The sequence below is a fragment of the Penaeus monodon genome, chromosome 5 (assembly GCF_015228065.2).
Source record: "Penaeus monodon isolate SGIC_2016 chromosome 5, NSTDA_Pmon_1, whole genome shotgun sequence".
NCBI classification, from domain to species: Eukaryota; Metazoa; Arthropoda; class Malacostraca; order Decapoda; family Penaeidae; genus Penaeus; species Penaeus monodon.
The window spans coordinates 55,717,392-55,729,891 of NC_051390.1; the positions used below are offsets into that span (position 1 = coordinate 55,717,392).

Consider the following 12,500-nt stretch of genomic DNA (forward strand, 5'->3'; position numbering starts at 1 on the left):
TCTTATCATAAGTATCTTTCATCATCCTAGTTACCATCATTATCATCATCCCTGTTATCATTATCATCGTTATCACCATCGCAGTTATCATTATCATCATTATTATCATCCCCATTATCACTATTATCATTAGTATCACCATCATCGCCCTTCAGAATCCACTGTCCAAACACCACACCTTCTCCCCCGGCAGGAGGAGCTCGCCACAGTGAACTTATTCATCAGGGTTCTTCGGCTGCGTGCTGGCGACACCCTTGTGATCCAGAACCCTTACACGCCGCCACTAACGTGAGTCAAGACAATGCTATACTTTGAGCAATGGATTTCACTCTCTTGGTGCTTATGGCTGAGGCAAGACGTGGTGATTTAACTGGATATTAATAACCACACGCTTTTTATGTGCTGGGGTGCGCAGTGGTAGCGTTCTTGCTGACCTGCATTCAAATCCTGCGCCGCCAATGGATGGTAACCGTGGCCATTCCTTGCACACAGGGGGTAATTTAGAAGCAAACAGATAGCCTGTCACACCAAACATAATAATAACCACTGTAATAAATAGAAATAACTATATTGTATATCATAATTATATTATACTGTACATCCAAATACTCACACACGCACTCGCATATTTAAAAACATCTACAAATGCATGTAGGTGCATGTACGTACACACACACACACAACACAACACAACACAATACACACACACACACACACATACCACACAATTCCCACACAGCATAATTTCTCTCCAAAGTTCCCTAGAGGTTTGGCTTTCCTCTGATGCCTCTGTGTATCTCTCCTTAACAGCCTGTCTGGGAGAAAAAGACGATATACGAACACCATCCCCAGTGCACAATTCCTCGCTACTTTCACGTCCAATGCTGTCGGAGAGTGGAAGGGTTTCCATGCACAGTTCAACCCAAGGACCTCCTCTTGCCACCAAGTAAGTTTGATGACTATTTCGCCATCAGGACGTCTTCGTCTCGCCCAACTCAAGTTAGTGAGAGACAAATGTAAACACGGGGACCTGTACTTTCTATTCTTCCTTTGTTAACAACAAAAAATGTTATGTAGATCTTCGTGAATCAAAATATCGACATAGGAAAGCCTATAAAATAACACTGGATTATCATTAAGTAATAAAATCACAAGTGTAGAGCACCAAGGGAAGAAGACCGATACCAAAGAGTACTTTATTTGCTGACATCGAATTCTATGGAATTCCGTCTGGAATCAGAGACACACACACACACACACACACATATATATATGTGGGGTGTGTGTGTGTGTGTGTGGTGTGTGGTGCGTTGTGTGTGTGTGTGTGTGTGTGTGTGTGTGTGTGTGTGTGCATGTATGTATATAAATATATATGAATATATATATGTACATATGTATGTATGTATATATGTGCATAAATATTCATATATATATATATATATATATATATATATATATATATATATATATATATATGAACACACACACACACACACACACACACAAACACAAAACGTGTGTGTGTGAGTGTATATATATATATATATATATATGTATATATATATATATATATATATATATATATATAATATATATATATATAAACATTGACATACATGTACACACACACATACAAAGACACACACACACACACACGCTTACATTTATGTGCGTAGCAAAATATATACTCATGCAGTGAATATGATCAAACAAAATAAGTTCCTGTCGCGCGGTCCAGCCACCTTTCACGGGCTTCCCTCCCCAGGTCCTCTCCGCCAGCCCCGGGGGAGTCATCACGTCGCCGAGGTTCCCCCGCAGGCACCCGAGGAAGAAGTACTGTGAATGGAAAATCATGGTAAGTGTTGACACTTATTTACCCATTTACTTGGAAGGATTAAGCATTTTGATCGTGTTTATAAGTGTACATTTTTTTCTGGGGGTGGGGGTTATGTATATGTTTCTGTTTAAGATAAAGGGTTACTCGAAGATTGCGAGATAATCAAGTGCAATAAGCAATATAAATTCCAATCACTGGCGAATCTAGAAATATTCATAGAAAACAGCAATGGGTTTTAGTTTTGCTATAGTGATGTGGTGGCATGTGGGATCCAAGAGGTTTCTGAATAGGTTATTTACCTTAAGAAGGAAGAACATATATCTTTTTTAAAGATCTAAAACGTCTGAGGGATGGGCAGCTAGGGAAAGAAGAGCGGACTGCAGCAGTGGAAAGCAGCCCCGCATCATGCACCCCTGTAGATCTGCTACTGTCTTCATTTATAAATGGTGGTATGATAAGGTGGCGAATGTCGAATGACGTATAGCCTCGACTTGTAGGTACTATAGATCGATACCTACTCCTGTGTGCTAGGAATAGGCCCTCATTCCCGAGGACACCAAAAAGGTTACAACTGACAAACATACATACAAACAAGCAGTCTTAGCCCACTAAACCACTGAGAGCCCACAACTACGAATAAACCTGTATTAAACCTTTTCTTCCCTTCATTCCTAGGCGTCAGTTGGCAATAAAGTTCAGTTGACCTTCACCCACATGCGCCTGGGAACCTACGCTCAGAACTTCGTGGCTGTGAACCCAACCACCGACCTTTACTACACCCCTGGCTCTGTCCTCTCCTTCAATGGCTTCGCACTCCCGCCGAACGTCATTTCGGACTCGAACTTCATCAGGATCTTCTTCTCCGGCAAGAGGAGGAGCAGGGGCTTCAGGCTGATGTATAGTGAGGTTTAGAGAAAGGGGGAAGGAGGAGAAGAGGAAGGGGGGGAAAGAGAGTGGAAGGAGGAGAGGGAGGAAGAAATGAGGGTGGGGGAAGGAGGAGAAGAGGGAAGGGGGGAACTAAGGAGAGGGGAGAGAACAGAAGGGGAATAATGACAGACTAAAAATTTTAGAGCAGAAGAGGGGGACTGGAAGAAAACTAGGGAGAAATAAGGGAAAAGGAGAAAAACAAAACAAAGGAAAAGGGGAGTAAAAGAGTGAAGGAGGCGAAGGCAAAATGAGAAGAGAAGAGGACGGAAAATTTATTCTAAGTGAAAGGCTAATGTTTCTTATTGGTTCGATAGTTACATCAATTGGGTTTGAAATTTCGAGGTGATGGCCGCTTTTCCCAGGTTTCGAGACTAATTATGCTCACGCAGTTGTACACACACAGTTAAAGTTGCTTCGGGAAATGCAAGGTATTTATCTGATGAATTAGTACAGATGTATTTTATCTAAATTAATCATATTGAAGAGTGTTTTTCTTAAACCTTAAAAATACAAACACAAAAATATGTGTATATATATATATATATATATAATATATATATGTATATATATATATATATATATATATATATATATATATATATATATACATATATATAATTGCACCAGATTTAAACCTGAAAATGGATATAGCTGTTGAAACCATATAGTTTCATCCATTTTACAGCTGAAACTAGTGAAGAGAATAAAATGGACATGGTTTCGCTTAAGAAAATACATACAGGCCACACATGATATACACTATTTCATATATCAGTGGTGCACTCTCTGAAATAGTTAGGCAAAAGACACCATTTTATCACCAAATGGAGAACAGTGGACAATTTACGTGACCTTAAAAAAAAAAAAAAAAAAAAAAGTGTAGGATAGATAGATAGAAAGAGAGAGAGAGAGAGAGAGAGAGGAGAGAGAGAGAGAGAGAGACTGTGCTTCCATCTAAATATTTGAAGTGACATGTGCCAGCACAATACAGGGTCGAATGGAAGTACGCACCTTTTTGAAAGGAGAAAACGGGACAATGAGAAATAAATGAAAATTGCAAAAAAGTAGAATAAGCATAACTATGCATTTATGTACACACATATACACACTTACAGTATGTATATGTGGATGCGTGTGTATGTATGCATATATATTTTTGTTTGTTTGTTTGTTCAATAGCCACGTAATCCACTGCAGGTTCTAGGCCTCTTTTAATTCACTATTGAGACGTTATTTGGCAGTACCATCCTTGCCTGATTGGATGCCCTTCCTAATCAACCGCGTTTCGGCGTGCCAACACTTTTGTCATGGTGGTGACCTCCCCTACTACATCTGTGTTTGACTTCTAAAAGCGGTATGTCGTTTTTTCGCCGTGAGTGTGGGGCTCGAGCCAGCAGTCGGAACGCAGGCATTTTTACGACTGCCGGGGCGAGGAAAAAACTGGGGGGACTATGAGTTCGGGCCATTCCTCAAACCATTGGACCAATATATATTATTTTTTAATATATATTTATATATATATATATAAAATATATTATATGTATATGTGTGTGGTGTGTGTGTAAAATTTTTCCTCGAGACAGATCGTGCCATCATCATCCACCCCGTTTTAAAATATTGTATATATACATATAAAATATTATATATTATATTATATTTTAATATATATAATATACACGTGTGGGTGTGGTTTTGTTGTGTGTGGTGCGTCTTTGTGTGTGGTGTTATACATACATATATTATATTATATTTTTATATATATATACATACCCCCCCATATAGGGATATAATATAATAGGAAAGTGTTTGAAGCGGGACACAATCCAGACAACCCTCGTACATGAATGGAAAGTAGGGCAGTGACCGTGACGTAACCAGTGACCTTGTCGCAACCACAACCCCAAACCCCAACCTGCCACAACAAATAATCAATACCCGGAAACCATTAAATTTTCTTTTCATGTGCATTTTATGCTCGTACATGAGCACATAAGAGAAATAAAGAAACTAATGTGTGAAGACAGGACCCCTCCAAAACAGATGAAGGGACATGATCAATGATCACCGCGTAACCACGCACCTTGTCGAGAGTGAAAGCAGGTTAAGACTCGTAGTCACGAGGAACCACTAGACCTTTGCTAACGATGGCAACACACCACCTTACGGTTTGAAAAGGGGCATCATTAAAGAAAGATAACCCCTGCAAGTGATTAACTAATCAATATCCGCAACCGAAATCATTTCCCCAAACACTATGTACAGCGAGGATCCCCCCCAATGCAGATGAAAGGTGACATAGATCAAGATCAAGGTAAACCACAAACCTTGTCGAGAGTGAAAGAGGTTTAAAGATACAGCGGTCACGGGGGGAATCACTAAAAAATAGCTAGCGATGTAGCACACTCACCTTACGGTTGAAAATGGTGCCATAACAGAAAGATACAGAAAGATAATAATCCAATATCCGTAACCGAAACATTACCCTAGGAAAGGATGCTACAGATGACTCACCCATGGCTCCTCCCATCTACACCGCAATATTCACCATGTTTAAACTTGTACCGAGATCGATAATTGATTCTGTTACAGACGAGGGAAACCGTCTCTCCTAATGACTGAAACTGTCAAAATCAATGATAAATTGGTCACACAGGTCTGCTAATGACCGATAATTACTGCTCCTCTCTCACCGTACCAGAGATAAGAATACAATTAAGTGGAAAGGATTATAAAAACTCGTTATACAATATATGCTTTTATTTTTGATTGTATAAACACTATACAATGGGCTCGCACACACACAACACACCACCACACACACACAAACCACAACATTCTAAGCTGAATACAAACAAAACTACAAAATCTTTCCTCCTCACCCGTATATGGTGTAGGAGATGAAGGAGAACTCGTGCTTGCAACAATTGTCTCTAAGTCACATCATCAGTCCTCTCACTCTCACAAGAAATTTCCCTGTTTTCTAAGAGAACTAATCACTGTTCATTCTGGTTTGCTAACGATTTCTCGCAGTGGAATGATGAGAATATATGGATAGATCATCTTCACCGGTGGCAGTCTTGGTGTTTGATAGTGCATGTGTCAGGACCATCTATGTAGCGATAGGTTAGAGCTGTCTGGAAGATAATTCTTGTCTGATCGTGTCCTCCTCTTAAATGACAGTCTATCACCAGTGGATACGGAACTTAACCCGTTTCTTCATGCGTTGATATCTCCAGGTGGGATGATTATTATTGTTACGCCGACCCCGCTGTCCTCCTGCTACAAACTAAGGCAATACCAGACGGTATCATGCAATATTATAGGGGCGTGAACACTAACAGGCTCAAAAGTGTAAATGCGATACCACATCATGTTCACTATGCAAACACTAAAGAGGAAACGCTATAGATGAAAGTGTGTTTCTATTGAGAGCTTAAGGGTTCCAAACTACACAAAGACAGTTTTCCCTGTATTTACGCTTGAACACCTAAACAACCACTCTTCTTGCTCAGAGGTAATGATGAAATAACGCAAAGATTATAATCAGTATCTTTAATTTTTTTTTTACAAATGCATAATATAACAAAGGTGCAGGACCTAATAAGAATAATTCAAAGAAATGACTTAATTTCGCAGAACGACTGATAAGCCTGCGACCTCTCTCATATTTTAACGTGTTATACTAGCGTTCTTACATCCCAAAGACATTTCATAATAAAAAATATAGTTTATTGAAAAGGATCATGAAATTCTTGTACTTTATTATGACTCTCAAGCTTACACAAACATACGTCCTAAGAGGCGATTACACAAATAACAGGCTTAAATTTTCTGTGTAAATGTAAATGCGAATAACCAATATTTCATACCTTTGCACTTTCATACTTATAAAACTAAGGTTATTTACCTAATAGATTGAAATGACGCTGGTTTTATTCTATTTAGAGAGCATTAATAGGGTTTTCAAGGTATCTACACCAGGTCAAAGACGGGTTTCCCCTCGTATTTACGCCTGAACACCTAATTATCTACCAACTAGCGTCACTACCTGCCCATATGTATAACTATTGTTTGAACTTGTAACTGACTTGACAAATGACCGTGTTACAGACGAGTGATCACCCCTCATAACCAATAACAATAACGCGCAAAGGGAAAGAACCCAACGCAGGAGGAATAGAAGTCAGGCCAGGTAATGACCAAATTCAAGGTGTTGACCCGAGAACAGGTGATCCTTCCTTACCTTCCTACCGCCCCTGTCCCACATTCCTCCATACCGCATTACAAAGTATAATAGTAAGAAGCAAACAAACAAATTACCAGTCACAAGTCCTGTCTAAGGAGATAATACAGCTCTGCACTGAAGTGTTACAGGTGAGTGATCACCCCTATAGCCTAATGAGCGTGACACGATCCAATATATAGACCGATATCAGTTGTCAGCTGACGACCCATCCTCCATCATCCCCCCCTCCCCCCTCCCCATATGCCTTTGTGCCACTCAATATGCTTTTATGACTCTCAGCTTACACAAACACACGTCCTAGAGGCGATAACAAAATAAACAAGGATTAAAGTTTCTGTGGAATATAAAATGCGATAACAATATTTTCGTACTTTGCACGTTCATACTATAAAAATAACGTTAATTACCTAATAGACTGAAAGACGCTGGTCTGATTCTATTTAGAGAGCCTGAATAGGGTTTTCACAGGTATCGACACCAGGGCAAAGAGGGTTTCCATCTCATAATTTACGCCTGAACACCTAATTGCTACCAACTAGCGTCACACCTGTCCTACGTGTTGACTCAGTATGTTTTGCTAATTAACCTCAAGGACAAATGCGGTATATTTCCTAAAATGTTTCCTACCGCCATTTCTCGATGTTTAAATCTACCCAGCACTTAGGAAATATATTTAGTTTTCCCTTAGTACCCATATGTATAACTATTGTTTGGACCTTGTAATGACTGATAAATGGGACAGTGTTACAGCGAGTGATCACACCTTCATAAACCAATAACAAATAACCGCAGGACGGATAGAAGTCAGGGCAAGGAATGACAAATTCAAGGTGTTGACCAACCCGAGAACAACAGGGACCCTCCTTACCTCCTACCGCCCTGCACCACATTCCTCCATACTCATTACAAAGCAACTAACAGTAAGAAAATAGAGAAGCAACCAACAGTCAAAGTCCTGCTAAGAGAAATAAGCCCTTCACTGGAAGTGTTAACAGTGAGTGATCACACCTATAGCAATGAGCGTGACACGATCAATAGATAGCCCGATGCCAGGTGTACTGATGGACCCCACCTCATAATCACCCCCCCTACCCTCCAAACCTACCGCAATATTCATCGTGTTTGACTTGTACCTAGACGATAATGACATGTTACAGACGAGTGACACCTTTCTCTCATAATCAAAACAAATAACCTCGAAGGGAGAGGACCCTAACGATTGATAAGCTTACGACTCCTCTCATCTTTTAATATGTTATATAGTCGTTCTTACATCCCAAAGACATCTTCATAATAAAAAATATAGTTCATTGAAAGGATCATGACATTCTTGTACCTATTATGACTCTTCAAGCGATAAACACAAATAAACGGCTTAAATTTTCGTATTACAATTGTAAATGCGATAAACCAATATTTCATATGTGGCATGGTTTCATACTTATAAAATAACAGGTTAAATTACCTAATTCTATTGTCAACATGTGACGTGGTTTTATTCCATTTTATAGGGTAATCAGTGTTTTTCAAGGTATCTGCGCCAGGGAAAGGGTGGGTTTCCTCCTTCATATTTACGCCTCGAACACCCTGATTATCTACCAACTAGCGTCACCACCTGTCCCAGGTGTTGATCTCAGTTATGTTTTGATAATTAACATCAAGGGACAATGCCGTATTTTTCCTAAAATGTTCCTGCCTCATTCGCGATGTTTTACAATTTTAATGCAACTTAGGAAATATATTTAGTTTCCTTAAGACCCATAGGTTAGTAACTATATACAGACGAGCGTTACCTTCCATAAGAGGTCGCATAACAATACTCCTCCGTTTATGAGATATCAGAAAAATACGAATCAACAAAGAGGTGGACTAGCTTCAGCAATGTGCTCCCCTTCCTCGAAATTCGTCTATACTAACCTGGCTCGGTAGGAGCAATCAGATTAGGCATAGAAGCTTACAAACGTACTAACGACGCATCTGAGTACATTACATGCTTATATGTTATCAAAATTATTCTCTAATGCAAAACCATCGCCGGGTCCGCCGCTCCGCCACCGCCGCAAAAAAACCGTTCGCCGCCGCGTGCGCGTTTACTTCCCGGGCGGTGCAGTAGCGTTGGCGAAGGAAGCGTGCGGAAGTAGGCGGCTTACATCTCCCCTTTCTAATGCGGTCAGTTTACATTAAAGATACGTGCTCTGAATAGGTTAACCGACGTTAGGGGAGGGGGTGGGCGATGAATATGGTAGTTTAGCTGTTGAAAGATTACAATACAAGAAGATGACATAGGTAGTTTAGCTGTGAAAGATTACCAATTACAAGATTTAGTAAAAAAATTATGTCTCAGGCAACTAAGTTGATCCTTTAGGCATTTATATATAAACGGGTTATATGTGTTTATCAAAAACATCGATGTCGAAGCTAATAGCCATGGTCAAAAAGCCTCTGCTTTAGGTAATTGTCTGTGTCTTTTCCAATAACGAACACTTATAAAAACTTTGTAAATGAGGAGAAAAACAAGTTTTCCGAAAGCGAGCCTAATATTTTAAACAAAATATAATTATATTACTTTTATACTTTTAGCGCAATAGATTATGTTTGATTTATATAATTATTTATGATTATTTATTATGTTTACATGTAAGCGGTTTTATTTCTGATAGGCTCTTTAGAATTCAGTAATGTACCATTGTATCAGCACATGCAATCGCGATAAGGCCTTTGGCAGTAGGCGCGGCAGATAATTTTAAATTAATCAATGAACATATTTCTGAGACAAAGGTATGTTAACAGTTTTAGCTATTTTAATTTATTTCCACCCTTATATAGCAGGTAATATGGTAATTATACGAAAAATAGTATTTAAATATATTGATTAATAGGTAAGCATTATTGTCATTAAGAATAATTTGATAAATATAAGCAGTAATGACTCAGATGCGGGTTAGTACTTATAAGCTTCTATCAGAATTTGACTGCTCCATACCGAGCCATGTAGTATAGAACAATTCGAGGAGCGGGAGCAAAGTGCTGAAAAGCTAGTCCACCTCTGTGTTGATCGTATGTTTGTCTGATATCACCATAAAACGGAAGGATGTATTGATATGCAACCTCTTATGGAAGATACGCTCGTCTGTCTATAGTTCTACATATGGGTCTTAAGAAAAACTAAATATATTTTCAGAAGTGGCATTTAAAATTGTAAAAACATCGCGAAAGAGGCAGGAAAATTTTAGGAAAAAGTATCATGTCCCTTGAGGTTAATTAGCAAAACAAACTGGTCAACACATGGGAATGTGGTGACGCTATTTGCGTAGTACAGGTGTTCAGGCGTAAAATATGAAGGGAAACCCCACTTTCCCCTGGCGCAAGATACCTTGAAAACACTAATAATACTCTCATAAATGGAATAAAACGCGTCTTTCAATCTATTAGGTAAGTAACCTGTTAGTTTTATAAGTATGAAACATTTGCAAAACATATGAATATTGGTTTATCGCAATTTACATTTATACAGAAATTTAAGCCTTTTATTTGTGTTATTCGTCTCTTAGAACGTGTGTATAAGCTTGAGAGTCAAAAAGGTACAAGATTCATGATCCTTTCAATGAACTATATTTATTATGAAGATGTCTTTGGGATGTAAGAAACGACTAGTTATAACATATTAAAAGATGAGAGGAGGGCTTAAGCTTATCAATCGTTAGGGTCCTCTCTCGAGGGTTATTTGTTATTGATTATGAGGAAAGGTGGTCACTAGTCTGTACATGGTCAATATCGATCTAGTACAAGTTCACAACGATGAATATGCGGTGGAGGGTTGGGAGGGGAGGGGGGGTTGGGTGATGATGGAGGTGGGGTCATCAGGACATCTGGCATCGGGCTATCATATGATCGTGTCATGCTCATTAGCTATAGTGTGATCACTCACTGCTAACACTTCAGTGGAAGGGCTGTATTATCTCCTTAAGCAGGACTTGTGACTGTTTGTTTGCTTCTTTCTTTTCTTAATTTATTGCTTCGTAATGAGATATGGAGGACAGGTGGGCAGGGCGGTAGGAGGGAAGGAAGGGTCACTGTTCTCGGGGTCAACACTGAATTGGTCATTACTTGGCCTGACTTCTATCCGTCCTGCGGTTATTGTTTATGGTTATGAGGGGGGTGATGCACTCGCTGTAACACGGTCATTTATCCAGTCAGTTAGAAGGTCAAACAATAGTTTATACGATAGGGTCTTAAGGGAAACTAAATATATTTCCTACGTTGCATTGTAGATTGTAAAACATCGAGAAATGCGGTAGGAAACACTCTTTAGGAAATAACCGCATTGTCCCTTGAGGTTAATTAGCAAAACATAACACTGAGTCAACACGTAGGACAGGGGTGCGCTAGTTGGTAGATAATTAGGTGTTCAGGCGTAAATATGAGAAGGGAAACCCGTCTGACCTGGTGTAGATACCTTGAAAACACCATTCAGGACTACCATAAATAGAATCAGACCAGCGTCTTCAGTCTATTAGGTAATTAACCTGTTAGTTTTATAAGTATGAAACGTGCAAAGTACTGAAATATTGGTTATCGCATTTATATTTACAACAGAAAACTTATAAGCCTGTTATTTGTGTTTATGCTTTAGGACGTGTGTTTGGTAGCTTGAGAGTCATATAAAGGCATTATTGAGTGCACAAAGGCATATGGGGGAGGGGGGAAGGGGGTGGAGGATGGAGGTGGGGTCGTCAGCGGACAACTGATATCGGGCCATAATACTTGATCGTGATGAGAACGCCATTAGCTATAGGTGTGATCACTCACCTGTAACACTTCAGTGAGAGCTGTATTACTCCTTAAGCAGGACTTGTGACTGTTGATTTGTTTGTTTGATTCTTTTTCTTACTATTATTGGTTTGTAATGGGGTATGGAGGAATGTGGACAGGGGCGTAGTAAGGAAGAAGGTCACCTGTTCTCGGGTCAACACCTGAATTTAGGGCATTACTGGCAGACGTTATCCGGCCTGCAGTTGGGTTCTTTCCCTTGTGCGGTTATTTGTTATTGGTTAGAGGGTGTTCACTCGTCTGTAACACGGTCATTTGTCCAAGTCAGTTCAAACAATAGTTATACATATGGGAAAAGTAGTGGGACCTCTAGTTGGTAGATAATTAGGTGTTCAGGGTAACATACGAGGGGAAACCGTCTTTGACCTGGTGTAGATACCTTGAAAAACCCTATTAATAGCTCTTAAATAGAATAAAACCAGTGTCATTTCAATCTATTAGGTTAATGAACCTTTTTAGTTTAATAAGTATGAAAAGTGCAAAGGTATGAATATTGGTTACGCATTTACTTTACACAGAAAGTTTAAAGCCTGTTATTTGTGTTATCAACTTCTTAGGGGCGTATGTTTGTGTAAGTTGAGAGTATAATAAAGTACAACAGAATCATGACCTCCTTTTCCTTTCAATAAAACCCTATATTTTTATTATATGTCTTGGGAT

At 39.3% G+C, this 12,500-nt stretch overlaps 1 protein-coding gene across 1 annotated transcript in view; it reads left to right on the forward strand.

Annotated features, from left to right (window-relative positions):
• LOC119573388 (cubilin-like) overlaps nucleotides 1-3,241 on the forward strand; it is a gene marked incomplete in the record, with an annotated part of 17,599 nt that extends 14,358 nt beyond the window's left edge. The window contains 4 exon segments of the mRNA XM_037920622.1: nucleotides 194-288; nucleotides 811-946; nucleotides 1,766-1,855; nucleotides 2,513-3,241. Of these exon segments, the coding sequence (XP_037776550.1) occupies nucleotides 194-288; nucleotides 811-946; nucleotides 1,766-1,855; nucleotides 2,513-2,749 (558 nt within the window).
• Nucleotides 3,242-12,500: the final 9,259 nt, after the last annotated feature.